Raw genomic sequence first — 22,985 nt, forward strand, 5'->3', positions numbered from 1 at the left:
GGGAGCACATTATACATGGCAAAATATGGTACCTCTGCCATGTCAGGAAACTGGAGGAATCTGGAAGCTGCAACTCCAAATGTAAGTTCTAGGATATTCCCATCTTTGCTGTCTGGGCTCAGGAAGTCTCCATCACGGTTGTTGTCTCCAGAATCATCACGTCACCTTTAGTTTCTACATCAGAAGAATAGGCTCCTCGTGTTACCTCCTGGCTTCCTACTTGTCTGTGCTCTGATTTCAAGTGTCATGAGGTGGATCTGATTGGCAGAAGCTAAATCACAGCTGATGTCCTAGTTGCGGGGGCCTTTGGGAAAGTTTTAGCTTTCCAGCTTCTGTAGTACTAGAGGGCCCACAGAAGGAGATGGTAACGGTGTCATATTAGCAATGTAATAGTAATATTAACATAGTATAATAGTAACATGCACATATATAGGATATATGATATATAATTATATTCACACATACAAAATGTGACAGTAACATAATGTTTATGGTAGAGTGAGCCAGTCTGTAGAGTGTCTAGGATCAGCACAGAAGAGGGGCACCTAACCTGCTGGTGGTGAGGAGGAGGGGTCACAGAATTTTCACTGAGAAGTAGTACCTGAGCTATTTTGAGTTAACTGTTTCATAATACAATGGAGAGCATTTCCCATGTTATTACAAACACAACCTAATTTTAATGGTGGCCTCAGTATTAGGTCACTTAAGTTTTTTGATGTTCCTCTCCCTTTTGAAATGATGCTTGGTGCTTGAAACAAACATAAAAACAGTTATTTTTATTTCCTTATGATAGATTCTGAGAAATGGAATTACGAGGTTTAGGAGCATGGACATTCTTAGGGCTTTGGGAACATACTGCCAAATTATTTGCTAGAAGGAGTGGTTGAATTTTTGCTCCCTCTCCTCCCTCATTTCCTCTTTCATTCATTCAGTATTTATGTGCGAGGTCCTGTTCCAGTTTCCAGGGATATGGCAGTAAACAAGATAGGTAAAAACCCCTGCCATCATGAAGCATATGTACTAGTAGGGGAAAATGGATAATAAGAAAGAACATAGTATATTGGATGGTAAAATGTGGTAAGGAGAAAAATAACAAGGAAAAGAGAATAAGGAATGGTGGGGTAGGGAAATTATAATTTTAAATAAGGCAGTTGGGGAAGACCATACTAGGAAAGTAACTTGAGAATGAAGGTGGACAACACATGCCTTTGTTCCTTAATATTTATCTGACAGAGTAAACGAACGGCAAGTGCAAAAGGCATGAAATGGAAGTATGGCTTCCATGCTTGAGGAAGAGCAAGCAGACCAGTGTGCCTAGCACAGAGGTAGGAGGAGAGAGTAGTAGGAAGTGAGGTCAGAGATGCTGGTGAAGAAGGGAAGACTTTGTAGAGCAGTACCTAACTTCAACAGGGTTACTCTGGCTGCTGTTTTGAGAACAGTGTGTAGGGAATCAGAGGCAGGAGCAGGGAAACCTGTTAGGAGACAGTTGTAGTAATTCAGGTGGGACATGATGGTGACTTAGACCAGAGTGGCAGTGGTGGAGATGGAGAGGAGTGGTTAGAATTTGAATATATTTCGAAGATTTAGTTGACAGGGTTGGCAGACAGAGTGGATCTGACACGTGAGAGAAGGAGCAGGAGTTCAGTTTCGGACATGTTAAACTTGAGGTGTCTGTCAGAAATCCAAGGGTGGGTGTAGAGTAGACAGTTACATGAACTAGTCCGGAGTTTGGAGAGCCCTGAGCTGGAGAAATACATTTAAAGTTGACAGGGCATATTTGTATTTGAAGTAATGGGACTAAAAGAAACCATCAAAGGAGGACATCAATAAAGAGAAGTGAAGAAGTCCAAGGACTGAGCTCAGGGACCCTTCAATAGGAAGAGGTCAGTCAACAAGGAGCCCAAGGAGAAGCCATGAGGCAGGGGAGCAGGATGCCAAGGAAGCCACGCGAAGAAAGTGGTTTGAGGAGGAGAAGCAATCAAGGGTGTCAAGTGGTGCTTATGGGTCAAGTAAGATGAGAATTAAGGATTAGTAACTGATGTGAGCAGTAAGGACCTCGTTGGTGTGGTCATTGGTGCACAAATGATTTCAGAAAAGTGGTGGGTGAAACTTGATTGGCATGGGTATAAGAGAGAGTGGGAGGAGAGGAATCGGTGACAGTGAGCGTAGACACTCTTGAAGAATATATAGCTTTAAAGAGAATGAATGTTATGGGGTGGTAGCTGAGGGTGGTGGGGAATGGGCCTGACCTTTTAATAAGTATTTGTAGAAATAGCTTTGCATGCTGATGGGAAAAATCTCTACCTCTTCTGGTAGAGAGAGAAAATTTATGAAACAGGAGAGCTGGTGGAGCAATGTCTGAGTTGGTGGGAGGGTTTGGGATTCTAGTTCATAAGTGGCGGAGGGGCCTTTGCAAGGGGCACAGGCCGTTCTTCCAAGTAATAGGATGAAGGCAGTCTGTGAGGGTTAGAGATAGTAAGTAGACATTGTGGCGGAGGATTGTGGGAGTTCTTTCCTGATTGCTCCATATTCTTAGTGAAGGGACATATAAGGTAATTATTGTCAATTGAGGATGGAGAAGGTTTGAAGGGAGAAAGTATGAAATAGTCACTAAGGAAAGTGAGAGAGTGAATGAATTAAAGAAAATGTGGTGTAATTACTAAATTGCATTGAAGCTCCCTCACAGTGAATAATCCAGATTTAAAGCTAGATTAGTCAGCATAGTTGTATGTTTTTCTCCAGCTGCAGTCAGGTACAGGAGTGAGGGTGGATAGTTGGATTTAACAAGGATTGTGATTTTGCCAAGTGAGGGTGACAAACTAAGAGAGTCACGGAGGGACTGTGGGAGTGAGTATCTGGGATTGGGTGGAGGACAAGCTCCTTGATGGGGAGGAGGCTAAGGAGTCAAGGAATTAGGGGTTTGGAAGGACCCTCTCTGTGAGTACTAGACTTAGTGGGGACAGTGAATGAGTGAGTGGCAGCGCACTAGGGTCCCAGGGGTTCAAGGGAGAGGAGCAATCCTGGGATTAGCAGACGACAGTGTAGCAGAGGCAGGAGGGGAGTGTAGTCTGATGACATGAGCTTAAAATTTGGGTTTTGGAAAATGATGGAGAATGGTCTGGAAGTGGCAGCAAGGAACAGAGGCCTCCTGCCCTACTTCTGGTCTTATAGGAGGAGGGGTGGAGAGGACACATACCACCTGAGAGGGCTCCAGAGGAAGAAGGAAGCCAGCATTTCGTAGTGGTAAGTATGGCAGAATGTGGAGGAAACTGAAAGAGAAGAGGTTGAGAATAGATAGTTCTAGCTTCACAAGAAAAAGATCTTGAAATTTGTTAAAAGTGGTACCAGGTCCTCAAAAAAAATCAAATATAAAATATCCATATGATCCAGCAATTCCACTTCTGTATATATAGCCAAAAGACATGAAAGCAGGAACTCAAACAAATTATTTGTACCCTCATGTTCATAGCAACATTATTTACAATAGCCAGAAGATAGAAGAAACTGTGTCCCTTGATAGATGAATGGATAAACAAAATATGGTATATACGTACAATGGAATACCACAAAAGGAAGGCAAAAGGAAGGAAGGAAGACACGTGCTACAACATGGATGAACCTTGAAGACATACTCAGTGGAATAAGCCAGTTAATGAAAGGACAAAGATTGTGTGGTTCCACTAATATGAGGCACCTACAGTAGTGAAATTCATAGAGACAGAAAGTTAGAGTGGTGTTTGCTAGGGCCTGGGGGAGGAGGGGAAAATAGGGAATTATTCAATGGCTTCAGAGTTGTAGTTGGGGAAGATGAAAACGTTTTGGAGATGGATGGTAGTGGCTGTTGAACAATAATGTGAATGTACTTAATGACATTGAATTGTACACTTAACAGTGGTTAAAATGGCAAATTTTATGTTATGTATGTTTTTGTCCCTTCTTGCCTTCCCCATACAAGAGTATAAGGATTTTAGGATATAGGCACTGTTAAGGATTAGGTGAATGTAGTGGTATAGATAAGGACTAGGCAGCAATGGCTTGTTTCCAGGAGAAGAGAGACAGAATTTTGGTGTAGGAAAATCTTCTGGTTGACAGGCAGAGTATGTTTCCCTCGCTGGGGTGTCACCTTTGTCTATACTACATGCACTAGTTTGACCTTAGCATTGGGGTTCTCAGTGTGGTTTAGAGGTGCTCAGAAACACATTTTCTTACGTAGGAAAACATTTTCTCTGTGTTCACATTTGTTCTGTTTAGCAAGTGATTATTTTCATAGATGATACAAGGATAACCTCTAGCTTTCAAAATTATTCTAAGTTTTTAATATGAGTTCATCTTTTAAATACTATGTTTACTAGCTGTATTGAGTGCTTATTACTTTGGAGTCATTTTATTTATATCCTGAACTTGGCAAAAAACAGAGAAATTGGAAAGCTCTCATTTATAATCTGCTAAGGCCTGTTTCATGACAACATGTTTTAGTTATTTGTCCAGTTGTAGTCTTATTGTTGAGTCACAATAATGATGAGAAGACAGATCAACAGGAGGACATAAGTAAATACAGCCAAAAAAGAAAGCCAGTGTTGGATTCTTGGGAGTCTGAGGGATCCAGCCTGAATCTCAGCTCTTTTACTTAACTCTGAATTTGTTCTTAATGAGCCTTGCTTTTCTTATTTATAAAATAGGAATACATCTACTTACCTGCAGAGTTGTGGTTATGATTAAATAAGATAAAATAAACCACCTGTGGCAATGACTGGTATACCTAGGCATTCAGTAGGTGGTAGGTAGCTGCAAGTAGTATAATTATTACTGCAAAGATATTTAATGGGACTCTGTTTCTGAGGCTTATAATGCAAACTTAGAAAGCAAAGGAATTAGCAGAAAGGTCCTTCAATTTATACAAAGATTCACCCCAGGGTTTTTGTAAATCTGGTAGAGTCCCTAGTGCATTTGATGTTTACAGATCATTAGCAAACAGATGCCAGGAGGCAAAATAAACTGTAGCTTAAGGATTTTCGAACCACTGACGATGAAGAAAAAATCAGTTTCTGATAAAGTTGTAACATTTCTAAGTAATGGCAGGCTATGGGAAAATTTTAATTGGGTTTATAAAAGTTTATTTCAGGAACACATGTATTTCCAATTTAAGGCACACCTATACATATGTAGCCATCTAATTTATAGTGCTTGCTTATTTCTCCACTGGGGTTAATAATATAACAACAACTAATATTTATTGTGTGCTTACTATATGCCTGTGTGTCTTCAGGAAGCCTGCAGCATTCAAAGATTTGTTTTCAATTGGATTTTTTGAAGTTGGCCTTTTATCCATTTGGAGAGACAGGGTATTTAATTAGTTTATTTTATTCTGTTCTATTCTTTTTTTATCTATTATGCCAAAATACTTGTTGGGTACTTAAAATAGACAAGATATTTTGTAGGAGACAAAGCTAAGTAGAACACGGGCCCTGACCTTACAAGATTCTTATTCCTCATCTCCTCGACCGTTCAGAAGAGGCTTGCGGTTGGTGGCATGCAGTGAGCCCTGATCTAGTCCTGGATCTACACCTGGCTCTGCCAGGCCCTTCCCTGGAGCTTTTTCTGTCCTGGCCAGAACTAGGCTTCATGCCCCTCTACCAATCCATAGCGTAGTTGCTTGTTTAATTCTCTGTATTCTCTATTAGGATTAGACTGTAAGCTCTTTGTGAGCAAAGACTGTGTCTTAGTCATCAACTGGGCCCGTCACATTAGAGTATTTGGGCCATGAGTAAATACTAATTTTCTGACTTTGGACAAGTGATAACCTATTGCTTTCTTTAACTGATAAAATTGATTATGTAGTTCCCATATCATAGCTTTATCATGAAGATAAAATTAGGAATTTTATATAAAATGCCTATCCCAGTGCCTGGCATATAGTGGGTACTCGGTATTTTCTTTTTTTGAGTAAATAATTAAGTTATCTCTTTTCATCTAAGGTGGCAGATGTGATATATCTAGTTATGAAGGCTGTATGCAGTGATGTCACGTTTGTAGGACATAAAGGGCACAGCTGCCGTTTAGGTTAGAGCTGAAGTAGTTATTCATATTGGAGTAAAAAATTGCCACTTAATGGTGCTCAAACAAAAGGTGGGGTTAGATGAATTCTAACTTATAGAGAAATTAAATGGAAGAATGAGATTATAACCATTAGAAAAAGAATCAATATTCATGTATCAGTTTGATAGATCTTAGGAATTTGTTCTAAACTCTAAACTAATTTTAAAAACCCTAAATAATAATGTAAGTTGAAAACTTGGATATTCAGTAGGAAAAAAGGTAAAAATATGTGGACATAGTCTTTGACATTTTTTTTTCCCTCCAGCACACCCTCTCTTTTTTGCTTTTCAGCTCCCTTTGGAATTTGACTAATGTTTGAATTTTGGATTTACAGGGCATAAGTTTGGTTAAGGATCAGATTTATTATATTCCTTTTGTAGATGAAATTAGTTATCATTAAGTAGTGACATTTGCTGGTCGAAATAACAGCATTCTCTAGAAAGAAAGATGAAACTCCCTAGATTTTACTGTATAATGTCAATGGACTCATTATTTGTAGAACAGCTGATGCATTTAGGACTTGTTGATTCACTTAATTGGTAACTGTACTACATTCATAACTCCAACAACTGAAAACAATAGGTCAGTGTCTGCTGTTTATGCATAAATAGTCACATTGGAGCAGGATATGTCTGAAAGGCAGAATATGTTAGTTTGAGAAGGAATCTGGCACATGAATGGTTCCATTGCTTGCCATACTGAGGTGGGTTGTGCTCTCCTTCCCTGAATAATGCTCTTTGGGTGTTTATTGTAGGTGCCGATGGTGAACTGTTCCTATGTTATCAGGCTGGCTTCTGTGAAGTAGTTTTTGAATGTATTTTCAATGCCAGTGTTGAGGGAAAAGGCTAGAATAGAAAGAAGCATGGTTTAAAATTGGTGATGACTCAAAGTTTTTATGTCTTCCAGTCTTCATGTTTTAGAGCAAAATGTTAATACCGAAAATAGAATTTTTAAAGTAAATTCCATTTGTACATGGAAATTCAATGTTCATTTAAAGTAGTACTTTGAAATGATTTTTTTTTTAAAATTAGTGAATTATATTCCCTTGTAATTTCAGGATAAAATCTGAATTTTGGAATCAGTAAATTTTTTTTGAAATAAGTAATTTTTAACCTAAAAGCATTTAAAAATGAAAGACAATCAGAAACCATTTTGTTTGATTGTCAAGGAAAAGGAAAACATGGGGGGGTGTGCGTGCACGTGCATGTGTGTGTTACTATAGAAACACTTGGAACATTCCTTTTAAATATATATTATTTTTAATAAGTAAATTTTAACTATCAAAAATGAAATAATTTATTAGAATAGTTGTATTTAGTTACAATGTTAAACTAATGATTCAGGCATTTTTATCATATAAAGTAAGTGAGGCTGATTTTTTTTATAGCTATAATAGATTTAATAGGTAGTGTCCTTAAAGCTATTTATTAGTTGAGTGCGGTCCAGTTTGCAGTCATACTATCAAGACACTAATTCTACATTATACAAAATAATTTACCTTTTCTTCTTGAAGATTAAAAGAAAAGTTTATTTCTGAGTGTGGTTAGGGGCAGATTGAGCAGGTCCTCAAAATGTACAACTTCTCAGACTCTTTCCTAAGAGTCTACATTTTTAGAGTATAAAAACTGAAAATGTAATTAGGGAACGGGCATTGTATGGACTATTACTGGTTTGCAGCATATTCCCATCTTCTCATCTGGAAAATTAAATCTGATTACAGTTTGGATTAACGTTTGTGGTGGTAGGGGAAGAGGAAGATAGTATCTTAAACTCCATGAAATTGAACAATAAGATTATATCATTTATAGCTAATTTCAAAGTCTTGCTTTAAAAGCACAGATTTTTATAATTGTTAGCTTTAAATATATTCAGAGTTTTGCCTCTTATTCACTGAAATATGCTAGAGATAATGACTGGATAAATTTAGTAGATGTTGAATGTAATGTTTTCTGCCTTGATACCTAGCATGTTAAAAGTGAAAGTAGTGTAGGCTGCTATGTTAATGGCTACATTTGCAGTTTCTCTTAAATTTCCTAAAAAATTTCCAGTTATAGAAGATTGTAACATTTAGTTAGTATGAAGTTGTTATGCCTTTCACAGAAAACGAAGACAGTGTATTTTTCAGTTATCAGTTAAAGTGTCATGCCTTGACCCTTCCAGTGGAGTCATCGGTGTGACAGAAAAACAGGAAAATAATTTGGTGAGAGGGGTGTGTGTGTATACACACACTAGTTACTGATCTACAAATGAGCCCTCATACATAACCACAGTACTTTTATGAATTATTTGCATTTCTGTTGTAAAAGTTCTGTCTACCACGTTTTCTAGGAACTTTAAGCCTAAGGCAGGACTCAAGGTTTGGAGCCTGTGTAAAATAATTTATAGCACCTTTCTAGTAAGTCTTGCCCAAACTCTTATTCTGTTAATTAAACATCCTGTGGCAATCTGGTGTATCTTAAAGATTTAAAAGTATGTTACAGCAGAAAACTAGAAAACATGGATTATTGAGATTGAAGAATATTAGCATTTCTTTGAAAAAAAATAAGACATTTTTGAGATCAAACTTTTTATTCACTGTGGTGACACAGCCTTCTAAGCACGGTCGTGTTCTGTGCCTGAATGAGACCGTGCTGTTGGGAGTCTGTACTGTGTCCGTGTCTGTATTTAATATGGAATTGTGTCTTGTGGCTCCAGTGGAAGTGGTGCACATGCTCTGTGTGGGACAGCCTCTTGTGTGATCATGGCGCTGGGACAAGGTACTGGCCCGTTACACTGACATAGTGTGGAGCCTTGCGAGGCTTGTGTGGCTAAGCGGTGGGGAGTCTATCATACCATGCATCTTGTTGGCAAGATATTTTAAATATGATTCTTTTGTTGTTGAAAAGTGTTTTTCTAGGAGATGATGAAATTGATTTTTAGTTTTTGTAATAATGTATTATTTAAATCTGGAGAAAGTTGCTGAGAAGGATAAGGAAGGAAGAGGGTGCTATGTACTGCTGTATTATGTTCTTAATTTTCTGTCAGGGACAATTCTTAGAGAAAAAGATTGACATATGCCAATAAGTCTATTCTTACTGCCAATTGCCTAAGCAAATTATGTTACTTTTTTCCATGGTAGTTCTCTCATCTGCAGATTTTTGTGTTTATAAAGTTAGCTGTTTGGTGACACTGCATTTGGCAGTGAGGGTATGAATGTGAGGAGGTTTTTTGAACATTAGAAATTAGAGCATTGGATGTTAGATAAAGAAATAGATATGTAAATATTAGACCAATGCACAGTTATCCAGTGTATGTTATTTTCCATATAAAGATATAGAACATTTCATAAAATGTTCCCAGACCATTTAAAACTCAAAAGAAATGCAGCTGATGCAATGAAATACATAGAGTACTTGTAAAAACATACAGACACGCAAGTGGATTGCTGCCAGACAGAAAATTTAAAGGCGGTTTGCTTAACTGCGGGGTGCTAGGTTTTGTACAAGTGCCATGCTGAAACTGTTAGTAAGGCGGGTGTTGTGTTGCTTGAGAAAAGCAGATTGTATTTGGACCTTTTTAACTCAGATGTTTCCAATGTCGATATTTTGGTGACATTATGGCATGATGATCAACTCACTGTGAAAAAAAGATTTCAACCTACTGTATAAAATAGACATTCTAAGAAAATTCAAACAAGTTATTTTCAGTTTTTGTGTTAATATTTACAAAATGGCTTTCATATTTTATTAACTATCAGACTAGATCTCTGAGCTAATTGAATGGAACTTTATATAGGTTGGGCTTTGGTTTTAAAAAGCATCGCCTTTTTTAAAGAAAAATACTGTTTTAGAAGAGTGTTAAGGACCCATGAAGTTTACTTTTGTAAACGTCAGGGCCTTAAAGAAAGGAAGTCAAAAGTTTTATGCTTCAATCATAGTAAATAAAATTCATGCAATATCTTGGAACATGATTCTGTTAAAATCTGGGAATCTCACCCTAGGGTTAGTCTTAGGACGGTGGGAGGAAGTTAGTTGGTGGTGGTTATGATGTTGCCCACCACTGAGGCAGTGTTTAGGATAATATGGTTTGAGTGGCCCTCATCTTGGCGTTCCATGGTCATATTTACCTTCAGTATATTAAAATAGGTTGATTTTTTCTTTTTATACATGTTTATTTCTCTTTTTCAATTCTGTGTTTTATATGTGAATAAAATACATTTTAAAGTGACAAGTTAATTATTAATGTAGTTTCTTATTAATATAGTTGATTAAAGAGATTTGAATACCTTCTTTCTCTTATGTATATCAAGAAAGTTACATATTTTAAGTTGAAGGCTGTACCACAAATTTTGGTTTCTGATGTTCGTCTCTCACCAAATGGTGATAAGAAATTAAGTCTTTGGTTTTATTCCATCTTTATTTTCATTGGTATTTTGTGGTTCCCAAGAAGTACAAGCTATATTGCAAGGAAGAGGACATGATATTAAATATTATTGTGAGCCATTTCTATTTCAAGTTTTCTGGTTAAGGGTAAGTTTTAATTGTCTGACAATTGGAAGAAAAAGAATAAGCCTTAGATTATTTTTTGGCTTTACCAACCTCTCTTTTACTGTGTACCTCAGTGACTTAGATGTGCTTTTTTTTTTTTTTGGCCTTGGGAACACATTTTAAATATTAAAATACCAGGGGTTTTTTTTCCTTAGACAAACATATTTTTGTATGTTTTCAGAATTATAGCCATTACCTTCTTTTTTAGCACTCCCTCACCCCCTGCCTGCCACCAATCTCACAACACACTTTTAGAGGTTTGTTGGGCATCTGGCTGTCCCTTTGCACCCTGCTGTCCAGTTCTTCCCTGCAGACCTACCAACTACCAGAAGTGCCCCCTGGTCTCCTGTCTCAAGAAGTCCTTGTATAATTTCAGCCCTTCTGGACAGAGAGAAGTGACAGTGTCTTCATTGGCCCACCAGAATTCTGCTAGTCACAGTCTAGAAGTCATTTGTCCTTTCTAGTATTTGAAGATGGGTTTAAAAAATAAAAATTGATCCCTATGTGTTTTTTTTTTTAATCCATACCTGATGACATTTTTTCAGTGCTTTTTTAGAAAGAGAGGGGTCGGGGGTGGGGGGAGACAGATGAGGGGGGCGTGAGGGGGGAGAGGAAGAGAGAAAGAGAGAAAGAGACATTGACTGGTTGCCTTAGGTAGGCTCCCTGACCGACTGACCAGGGATTGAACCTGCAACCGAGGTATGTGCCCTGACTAGGAATCCTACCTGCCACCTTTCATAGATGATGCTCCAATCAACTGAGCCACATCAGCCAGGCGATCCCTAGTTTTTAAGTCAACCAGAAGACACTAAAGAGCTGAAATGATCTATAGATCCTTTACTTTTTTTTTTTTTTTTGCACCACCCATTTAGGGAAGCTCTGCTTTTGATGTGGCCTTTTCAATATTCTTGCTTTTGTGATTAGTCTTAGATTTTGAGAAGTAACATGCACTGACTTTAATAACTTGAAAACTGCTATTTCTAGGATTTAAATGTAGTATGTGAATAGACCCTTATTTCTCTTTTTGATTCTTCCCCTGCAAACAATTAACTGCGTTTTTATGTTGTGATAACAGGATTTTAACTTTACGTGGATTCACTTTCCCAGAAAAGTAAATTGATGTTTTAAAACACAGAAATGCCAAATGAGTAGTATATATCGTGATCGTTGTGACAAGGGGTCCTCAACTGTAGTGCTTTTCCATAAGCCTTTTGCATTGATACACAGTTTCTCAAATAGATATTATTTTGATCACTCCCCTTAATGTGTCTCTGAGGAACCAAATCTGTCTCTTTCTAGAAAAGATTGAATATTTTCCTAATCGATAGTAAATGGAATGCTAATAGTTTTTAATTAGTATACTTCTATATTGACTTGCAGAAAATGGCATTGGATAATCTTGCAATTATGATTGAAGAATCAGTGACCCTTTTAGTAATTTCATTTTAAACCGACTGTCATGAAAGGTATTTTCACCTATACATTTTTTAGTTTCTGAGCAAGTTTGAGTTTGTTTACACTGGTAAGCTAAAAGTGTATTTATTGTTTGGTTTTGTTTTGAAGACTTTACCTAGTTTCATCTGTATTTTCAAGAGCTCGTAAGTATTTTGGGAAGTGTGCATTTTATTTTTAAAAGTGAGGAGTTCTGCATTTGTTCCTTGAAGACTTCGCTCACCCTCACTGCCTCACATACCCCCGCCCCCGCCCCAATCTGAAACTGCTGCTTAAGGTAGTTTATCAAGCCTGCATCTCTAACTGTGAAAAGGAGGCTTTTGATTAGAGAAGAAAAGTCAAGCAGGTTTAAAACTCATTTTCTCTGGAAAAAATATATTGAGGGCAATTTGCAACTGGCAAGATTTTTGCATTGGGTAATAGTTTAAAGTTAACAGGAGCATCAGGTCTTTAAAATTTTTCTTTTTTCTATTTCTGGAGGAGGGTAATGGGAGTGCCTTGCCGAGTCCTTCCTTGTGCTCATCAACATAGCAGCCTCAGCTGCCCCCCTTGGATCCCCTGCCAGGGCTGCTATCATCTTCTGATCAAATATTAATGTGTGATCCTCTGCTTGCTCACTAATCCAAAGCCAATTAATATTATCTGTCAATTATTTACAGATCCTGAGGTGCAGAGGCAATTCCCGGAGGACTACAGTGACCAGGTTCGGAATGCGTAATTAATTTTTTACATGACAAAATTTATTTCAGAGTTGTTCAACATATTATTACTGTTCTTTTTACTGAAAGAGATAAATGAATTTTTAGAAGGGAAGAGAAACAGTAATTAGGAACCCAAGACAAAAAGTGAAACATTGAAGTAGGATTGAAAATATTTGTGCTAGTTTGGGGTGTTACCTTCAGGGGAAAGAAAATACAGAAAGTAAGGAAGAAAAATCTATCACAAATTTTGCTTTTTACTTGAAGCTATGCTACAGTCTGCAGTTCATTAAGAAATCTGTTTGGGTTGCCTGTGAACTTTTTTTTTTTTAATGTTATTTAAGCATCAAGAGTCACTGTAACAAAAAGGGGGTGGAAGAAACTTTATAACATAACCTGGAATTTGAAATAGATTATGAAACTACCCAGAGGAGAAGACATGCATGCAGGAAGGGTCTTCATGGGTAGGGTAGTGGTAATGATGACAGGAAAAGTTAAGATTGGCCAGCTGGTCCTGCCATCTTGGATTTCCTGAATTCTGCAAGCATAGAATGCAGTGGAAGGAACTATTTTAATCACAAAATACTGTCGAAGCTCTGCTGCTGCTCTGTTCTTGACAATCAGGTCCAGGTTATGCATTTTGGAGTCCAGCTTCAGTGTTAAGAAACATTAGCAATACTTTGTAGGTTTTGGGGGCACCTTACATTTTCAGTTCAAACATGCAATTTGTTATGCTTTCTAAAGCAGTTTTAAAATAAAAGCATCCTTGACTATACTGAATAAAACAATTTTATAAAACCTTTCACGTGTGGAATATTGTATACAACATAACATGTTTTTGCAGTACATCTGCTTAATTTTTGTTCATTAAAAAAGTCCTTGAATAAGGATAAGTACAATAGAATAGAAATATCCAGTATAGTAGCAATAACACCTTTGCAGTGTGGCCATACAACAGAAGGCAAGGTATCTGATACATCTTTATGAATACAGGGGACATATTGTGACCGGGACTATAATTGGATAATCAGTATAATGAGATGCTTTGTAATGAGATTTTATTGTATTGTATAAGAACCCAAGAGAACTGGTATGGTTTGCTTTGTGTGTGATCCCAAGACTTTTAAGTGAGATTTTAAAAAATACTAATCGTCTCACTCTACCCCTTCCTTCATCTTCCAACTGGAAAGTTAAATCTTGCTTTAAATTGCAGTGGAATTGAGCCCATTGGATTTAAACTACACAAATCAAAGGTTATAGGACCTTTTTGTTAATGATTTTCTTTCCTTAAACAATGTCTAAAGAGTGGAAAATCTTAACGTATTAATTTGAATAGACTTGAAAATCATTATTCTAAAATCTGTGTGTAGGTAAATCATTGTTCTAATCATTGTTCTAAAGAATCATTATTCTAAATCATTATTCTAAATCATTATTCTAAAATCTTGTGTAAAAGGTAAAATAACCTTTGTGGTTGTGTGATCTGAATTACCTAGTGAGAGAAAATTTTGTAGGTGAAAACTTAAAATAATATGGTTAACATCTGGATCAATTTCTTTAAACATTTTTTACTATATGAAAATTTTTGAGCAATATGAGTTTTTTGGTATAACTTCTGGAAATCACAAAGATAATATTTCAATACAAAAATATTTAGAAAATATAGACAAATAATAAAAAGCATGAAAAGGAAGAAAATACAAACCATCTATAGTTTTACTAAGAGATAACCACTAAGATAATTTGATGTTTATTTTTCCATGTTTATTTTCCTGAGTATATGTATAATGTTTGTGTATTTGGGGAGAGTGTATGTGTATATATACAGGTACCATATATACATATATATAATATACTTGTTTTATGTATAGAAATACAGAAATATAGATTATTAATTCTTTCATTGCCTATGTAGCCCAGCTTACAGATTAGATATTCTTATGAACTTAACTTCTCTTTACTTTGGTTAATGGATGATCTTATAAGAGTTTTCTATGTTGAAGTTTGAATTATTTAATATTACAGTAAGAGCCTGAAAAATAGTGATAGCTTCCAGCTAAAGTGCTCGTAGGAAATAGTACTTATTTTCTTTGTTTAGATTAGTGACATAGTTTTGAAATTTGGAGGATGATACTCATGGGCTAAATATAGACTTAGGAGAGTGTGCATATCACTGGCCTGTTTAGCATCTCTTCAAACTTGACTCAGCACATGGTTTTCCTTCTGTTTCACATGGAACTCAAGAATGGAGGATGAATGAAAGATTTATTTTATTTTTGATATTACCTCCACATTTCCAGAAATATATTTACTGGTAAAGGAAATGAGACCTGCATATTTCTTACTTATCTTTTTTATCATTTGGATTCTGGTCTCTATGTTCTCTTTTTAGCATTTGTTGGGTTAAACAAAATTATCTTTCCCCTCTGTGTACTATTACAAAGGAATTCTTAGAAATATTTTTATTACATGCAAACTTTAAATGCTGAATGTGCACTTAATCTAGACAACATTTCTAGTATTAAAACATTTATGATGTAACCCATAAGGAATATTTGAGATAATTCACCACAAAGTATAGCGCTTGTTACCGCACACACACGCATGCACACACACAATCCCCCCCACCCCAGTTTTTCTCTTCATTCGCCTCAACTACCAGTGCTCGCTTTTACATTTGTGTATTTCCCATGTACTAGCACACTTGATCAGAGACGCTTGCTGCTGCTCGATGTTTTATTCTGTGTGTTCTTTGTACCTTACAGTAAAAGAATCTGTCACAAATTATTGTGGCTCAGTGCTTTAGAAACTGAGAAAAAAGGGAGGTTAGATTGACATCTGTGGCTGAATAATGATGACCAGCCTTGTGGCTCTCCTTGAGCCACAAAGCTAGCACTGCCTTTAGAGTGGAAACAGAAGTAAGAAGAAAGGGGAGGGATAAAAGAGAGTTACAAATCTGTGGTCCCGGAGATGTATTACTGTTGGGCCAGTTGTCTGCGTGGTATGATAATCCATTTTGATCTTCTCTGTCTTAATTGTCTGCTAAAGACAAATGGGCAGTAAAAGTTCATCAGTTTCATCTTTTTGCTTCTCGTTTAGAAGCAGAATAAATGATCCATCACTACAGAAGTAGCCTTTCCTTCTGACACGGAAGTAATGCAGGCCCAACACATTTTATTAAAATGTTTTCCCCTCATTATTTCAGTCCTCTCAGCTCTGAGAGATCTTACTGTTTCATAAAAAATGTAATCTGAAATGTAAATAAGGGTCTTGATACAGAAGGAAGAAGTAATGAGCAGCCTGAGCCACATTTTAGTATTCTTGATTGTAATTACTGACAAAGTGATTTCTCTGTGCCCCATTTTTTTTCTTCCTTAAGTTGTCTGTGACACCCTCAGACCACAATGACATCTATGGTTTAAAACCATTAAATCACTGTAGCACTCAATATTTCACTTAAAATCTGGTAAGCCTGCTGCCTTGAAGCTTGAAAGTATAGCCTTTGTTAATTTCAGAAAGACATGCAATGCTTATTTTTTTTTTTAAAGGAAAGACAAGAAGCAAGGTCTTTTTCAAAATGCACATTATTTATTCATCTGCTTTTGTTTAATGCTTAGCTAGTTTAAATATTAAAACATCAACATTGGTATGATCCTGACTTGAAAAGGATACTGCATTAAAAAAAAATCTTCTAACAACTTAATTATAAAATTTTGAAAATTTTATCTTTCATAAGCATAACATGAAATAGTCTAAATTTTTTAGTGATAAGATTACTAAACTACAGATGCGATATTTGAGTGACTTTGGTTTTGGTGACTTAAACCAGATTCTTTGCAATCTCTTATAATTTTAGATAATGTAACTCAACACTGCCAGTCCAATAGAAAATTTTTGTTAAAGAAGAATAGAATCACAATAATATAGATCTTGCATTTCTAGAAATGGTTTCTTAAAGATATCAACATGTCAATCTAGCATTAAAAATAAGAAAACAAAACATAAAAATCTTTCCCTGCTGGAAATAACCTTTTAGTTAATTAAGTGGATTTATAATTATTCGAATATGTTTACTGTATTCATTCATAATTATGGAAATAATTGGCAAAAGTTTACTGATTGTGATTAATGCAGTTTTAATGAATACTAATTGAATTAAGAAAAGGGTAGTTAAATTAACATGTTAGCAAATTATGGTCACCACTTTCTTCAAAATCCGATCTTTGGCTTCAAAACATTATGATTTTTCAGATTAATAATACCTTTTAATATATCTTTTAGTACAGGATAATTTGGAATAAAGATATACTAACCTATCAGAGAGAAATTTCCATAAATAGCCTTGTAATGAGTCAAGTATAATAGGCATTACACATAACATTTTAAAATGTATTAGTTGTAATATGATTATTTCTTGTACTAAAACACCTAGAAATACTAACTTGTTCTCACAGTTGCACTTTCTATAGCCTGTTCGTTCTAAGAGTGGCAATTAGAGTTAAGTGCTAGTAGTCGCTTCTCCAGTGTGCTCATCTATATCTTTATGAAATATAGTGAGTGTCTTAGAGCTCTTTAAATAGAGGTCTGGGCATACTTACCCACCCTGTATATGTACATTGCTGTTTTAGTTGTAGGTAACTTTTCTTTCCACTGGCACTGAGCAGAGGTTATAATGAAGCTAACAATCTTTTTGCATTTATAGAAACTATAAAAATTTTATGGAAATCTTTATATAGAAATGAACAGTGTTTTTTGTACAGCTCTGTAAGCAATGTAGAAACGTGGTACATAGGGAAAAATAAAAAAGGTATCCTTTCTTTTATGGTTTTATATGGTCTATGTGATTTTTAAAATTTCACTATATGCAGTTAAGCAAATTATAAAAACATATATCACCTATATACTAAAAAAGAACAAAAATATGTTGCGTATCTTAGGCTGACTGATGGAAATTGGCATTTCTGAGTTGCATGTAATTGCTTAAATATGGAGTTTTCATCTGTTCATGCTTCAGGTATGTTCTAAAGAAAACATTTCTTAAGCTCATCGTTACTCGCAGTATAACCTATATAAATGGATTGGAACATTCTGATTAGAAAGACAATGGAGATAGTATTTACTTAAAACTTACTACTAGTATGTTGGTGATTGCTTCATTCTTTTGGGGAGCTCCTGTGTATGAAAACTTTCAGGTTATTTCCTTCCAAATTTTGATAAGCCAGAGACTAAATATTTCTATTCAAAACTTGTTCATGCCCTGATTCCTTGAAAGAATACCATGTAATAGGAAAATTAAAGATACAATCCACAGCTCCTAAATTTTTTGTTACTGTGAAAGGAAGTCTCATTGTACCAACATTGTGTAATGTGATACACATGTATAATGTTTACAGAAAATGTAAAACAAATGATAAAATTTGATCTCCCCCCTCCATTATTGTTAGGCTGAGGAACATAAGCTGCAGATTATCTGGTCTGTATAAACTGTGACATTGATTTAACAGAAATGCTGCCAGTCCTTCTGCAGTGACTTGTCTAAGCCATAAAATCTTCAAGTTGGAATTGAGATTTTGGGTTTGTGGTTCTTTGGACCTCGTGTTCACCAAGCTCACAAAAGCGAAATCAGACCTGGGTGTATCCCATTTCTCTTGGAATCTTTTGAGCTTTACCCGCCACCCCCCACTCCCACGTCCCCCTCTATTCTTCTTCAGAGTGAATGCTGTCATCCTTCCAGGCTCATACATTCTGTTCACATTTGATCCACTTTAAATTGTGAGGTCAAGTTTGGTCCTGGAAACTTTTTATGACACCGTATACCATTGGACAGAATTTGTCAGTTCATTTGATTGTCATCCAAAGGATTTACCTATATAAGGGTCAAATGGATCACACTTTAAAATGGCTCCACAACCTGGCCTTAAAAAGACTAACTTATAAGTGGCTGCATTTGCTGATCCATCATTGTCTGTTTTTGGTGGCAGAAACTGGGAAAGTAGATTTGATCCTGAGCATTAACTGAGTGACAGATTGATATGTGTAGTGTCTGCAGAGTGTGAGCCAGACACCATACCAGGTAACGAGGAGGAGAGAAGTAGAGCCCATCTTTCCCTGAAGGACTTCACTGCCCAGTAGACTACAAAGGTAATGCATGGCTAGGATATTTTGATGGTTTGTAGAACAATGGCTTGGCCAGAAATTGGTGATGCCTCTGAAAACTGTGACCTTTGGATAGTGATGCCACCATATCACATTCATGTAGTTTCTTATTCTTTGTGTTGTGAAGCTGTAGAAGTTACTAGAGTGAGTCAGAATGGTACAGAATACCCAAGTGGACCGTGTTGGAGCTGTCTTTAAAGAAGACCATATTTTAAGTTTGTTTTAGATGTGTGCTTTTTCTAAGAGTCATTGTTGATTCATGGATTTTTCAACCTCTTGCTCAAAAAGATCAATTTCTATATTTCTTAGTAATTTAGCAGCCTAGGATTGTAGGTGTAAACATAATTTTCTCATCCATAGATAGAAACTCTGAATCTCTTTAGACCCTAAAACCTGGGAGGTGATTGTTTAGCATACTAGCAATAAAGCACCCTGCTGAATCAGCTTTCTTCAAGTAGTATGTCAGTCTCCTTGATTGCTACCAAATGTAGCCATTTTGATGGACCACATTACAGATTTTGAAAAGATTCATTGATAGATTACAGATGTATAAATGCATCTCAGATTAAACATCTGCTTCTTTGTATATATTTAAAATGTCCTGTTCTTGATGATTGGCGTGTTTAAATGGTTTTCTTTTTTTTTTAAATTATATTTTATTGATTATGCTATTACAGTTCCCCTGAATTTCCCCCCTCTACCTCCCACTCCCTCAGGCAATCCCCCTACCATTGTTCATGTCCATGGGTCATGCGTTTAAGTTCTTTGGCTAATCCATTTCCTATGCTGTACTTTACATCCCCATGGCTATTCTGTAACTACCTATTTGTACTTCTTAATCCCCTCACCTCTTCACCCATTCCCCCACACCCCTGCTGCCATCTGGCAACCATCAAAATGCTCTCTGTATCCATGATTCTGTCTCTGTTCTTGTTTGCTTAGTTTGTTTTTTTAGATTCAATTGTTGATAGATTTATATTTTTTGACATTCTATTGTTTATAGTTTTGATCTTATTTTTCTTAAATAAGTCCCTTTAACATTTCATACAATAATGGTTTGGTGATGATGAGCTCGTTTAGTTTTTTCTTGTCTGGGAAGCACTTTATCTGCCCTTCAATTCTAAACGATAGCTTTGCTGGGTAGAGCAGTCTTGGCTGCAGGTCCCTGCTTTTCATGACTTTAAATATTTCTTGCCAATCCCTTCTAGCCTTCAAAGTTTGTTTTGTGAAATCAGTTGACAGTCTTATGGGAATTCCCCGGTAGGTAACTAACTGCTTTTCTCTTTCTGCTTTTGAGATTCTTTCTTTTTCTTTAACCTTTGGCGTTTTAATTAGGATGTGTTTGGAGTGGGCCTCTTTGCATCCATCTTGTTTAAGACTCTGCTTCCTGGACTTGCACATTTATTTCTTTCACCAAATTAGGGAAGTTTTCTTTCATTGTTTTTTCAAGTAAATTTCCAATTTCTTGCTCTCTTTTTCCTTCTGGCACTGTTAATGATAAGAATATCAGAACACTTGAAGTTGTCCCAGAGGCTGCTTATACTATCCATGTTTTTTTAAAATCTTTTTCCTTCCTGTTGTTCTGCATAGTTGTTTTTTGCTTCTTTATGCTCCAAATCATTGATTTGATTTGTGGCTTCATCCACTCTACTGTTGTTTCCCTGTAAATTGTTCTTTATTTTAATTAGTGTATCCTTCATTTCTGACTGGATCTTTTTTATACTGTTGAGGTCCCCACTAAGTTCCTTGGGCATTCTTATAACCAGTGTTTTGAACTCTGCATCTGATAGATTGCTTATCTCCACTTTATTTAGTTCTTTTTCTGGAGTTTTGGTCTGTTCTTTCATTTGGGCCATGTTTTTCTGTCTCACTTTGGCGGCCTCTGTGTTTATGTGCAATAGGTAGAGCTGCTTTGACTCTGTCTTGGTACTGTGGCCTAATATAGCAGATGTACTCAGGGTTGATGGGCACAGCAACCCCTACCACCCAAGCTGGGTACTCGAGGCGCGCTCTTTGTATGGGCTGAGTAGTTGAGCATTGGTTGCTGTTGGCAGGTCAACAGCAGGGATTTACCCAGGCTAGTCAGATGTAAGGACTGGCTGTGACCACTGACTACCAACCTTTGCCCTCCGTGGAGGATCAGCTGTGTAGGGTGGTAGTGCTTCACCGTGGTCTGTAGCTGTCCCCTAGGTGCACTGGCCCTGGGGTTTCCCAGGTGGTGCAGGCTGAGGTCAACTCCCATCTGTGTTTTGTTTGGGGCCATACTGCCTGAGCTATAAAGCAACCCGAGATGGCTGCTAACTGGTGCTGGGCTTGGAGATTCCCAGGTGAAGCCAAGCTGTGAATGTAGGCTGGCTGCTGCTCGGGTTGGGCCTGGGGCTCACTGAGGCCAGCTGTTGCTTGTTTGAGAGGATTTAAGGAAGTTGTGAAGTACAAGCCAACCAGCCATTCATATGGAAAAGCAGCTTGGGTGGGCCCATAAGTTGGGTGGAGGGGAGTCTCTGGGATCTACAAGGCTGGTTAAACGGTGTTAGCCATGTTGATGGAGTCTCAGATATGGCTCCAGCTTGCTGGCTCTGTGGAGGGAGGGTCCAAAAAAGGGACAATAACCTCGGCCTGCCTTGATGCCAGACATTTCATTTGCTCCCTGTATACCATTGGTGCATATATTTTTGCAAATAACGTATTTTCGAGTTTTTTGGATAGCTACTGAAAAGAGGGATTAATGGGTCACATGGTAACTTAATTTTTTGAGGCACCTGCATACTGTTTTCTATAGTGGCTGTACCAGTTTACATTCCCACCAACAGTGAGTGAGGGCTCCTTTTTCCTCCACAACCTCTTCAACACTTATTACTTGTTTTGTTGATAGAAGCCATCCTAACAGATGTGAGGTGGTATCTCATTGTAGTTGATTTGCATTTCCCTAATAGCTAGTGAAGTTGGGTATTTTTTCATTTATCTGTTGGCCATTTGTATGTCTCCTTGGGAGAGGTGTCTGTTCAGGTCCTGTGCCCACCTTTTAATTGAATTATGTTTGTTTTGTGTTGAATTATATGAATTCTTTATGTATTTTGGATATTAACCCCTTGTCAGAATTATTGTTTGTAAGCATGTTTAGCCGTTCAGTTGTTTGCCTTTTTGGTTTTTTGGCAGGTTTTTTTGCTGTGCAGAAGCTTTTTAGTTTGATATAGTCCCATTCATTTATTTTTGCCTTTACTTCCCTTGCCTTTTGGGTCAAATTCATAAAATCTTCTCTAAGACTCCGATCCATAAATTTAGTACCTATTTTTTTCTATGTAATTTATTGCACAATAAATTATGCCACACACAAGCATAAATTCAAAATGGATTAAAGACTTAAATGTTAGACCTGAAACCATAAAAATCCTAGAAGAGGAGAAGAAAACATAGGCAGTAAAATCTCGGACGTTGCTCGTAGCAGTATTTTTTTCTGGTATATCTCCCCAGGCAAGGGAAACAAAAGAAAGAATAAACAAATGGGACAACATCACACTAAAAAGAATACAAAACATTGATTTTGTATTCTGCAATTTTACTGTATGTATTGTTTCTAGTAGTTTTTGGATGGAGTCTTTAGAGTGTCTGTAAAGAATCATCATCCAAAAAAAGTAACATTTTTACTTCTTCATTCCCAGTTTGACTGCATTTTATTTCTTTCTTTTGTCTGATTGCTGTGGCTTGAACTTCCAGTACTGTTTTGAAAAAGAGTGGTGAGAGTGGACCTCCTTGTCTTGTTCCTGATTTTAGAGGAAAAGGATTTGGTTTTTAGTCAATGTCACCACTGAGTGTGACATTAACTAAGGGTTTGTCATATATGGCCTTTATTATGTTGAGGTACTTCCCTTCTATACCTATTTTATTGAGTGTTTTAATTATAAATGGATGTATCTTATCAAATACTTTTTCTGCATCTATTGATAAAATCGTGTGTTTTTTTATCCTTTAGTTTGTGAATGTGGCATACTACATTGATCTGCATCTGTTGAACCATCCCTGTGCCCCTGGAATGAACTGCACTTTATCGTGATATGTT

General features: G+C 36.7%; 1 protein-coding gene across 7 annotated transcripts in view; it reads left to right on the forward strand.

The window, feature by feature from the left end:
- Positions 1-22,985, forward strand: part of DENND1A (DENN domain containing 1A) — a 478,231-nt gene that overhangs the window by 97,629 nt on the left and 357,617 nt on the right. For all 7 annotated transcript variants that reach the window (XM_054584397.1, XM_054584400.1, XM_054584396.1 and 4 more), the window contains one exon: positions 12,734-12,777. In XM_054584397.1, the coding sequence (XP_054440372.1) occupies positions 12,734-12,777 (44 nt within the window). The remainder of the gene's footprint in view (positions 1-12,733; positions 12,778-22,985) is intronic.

Source organism: Pteronotus mesoamericanus, unplaced genomic scaffold (assembly GCF_021234165.1).
Source record: "Pteronotus mesoamericanus isolate MK-2021 breed Mesoamerican mustached bat unplaced genomic scaffold, CSHL_Meso_final contig_78, whole genome shotgun sequence".
NCBI classification, from domain to species: Eukaryota; Metazoa; Chordata; class Mammalia; order Chiroptera; family Mormoopidae; genus Pteronotus; species Pteronotus mesoamericanus.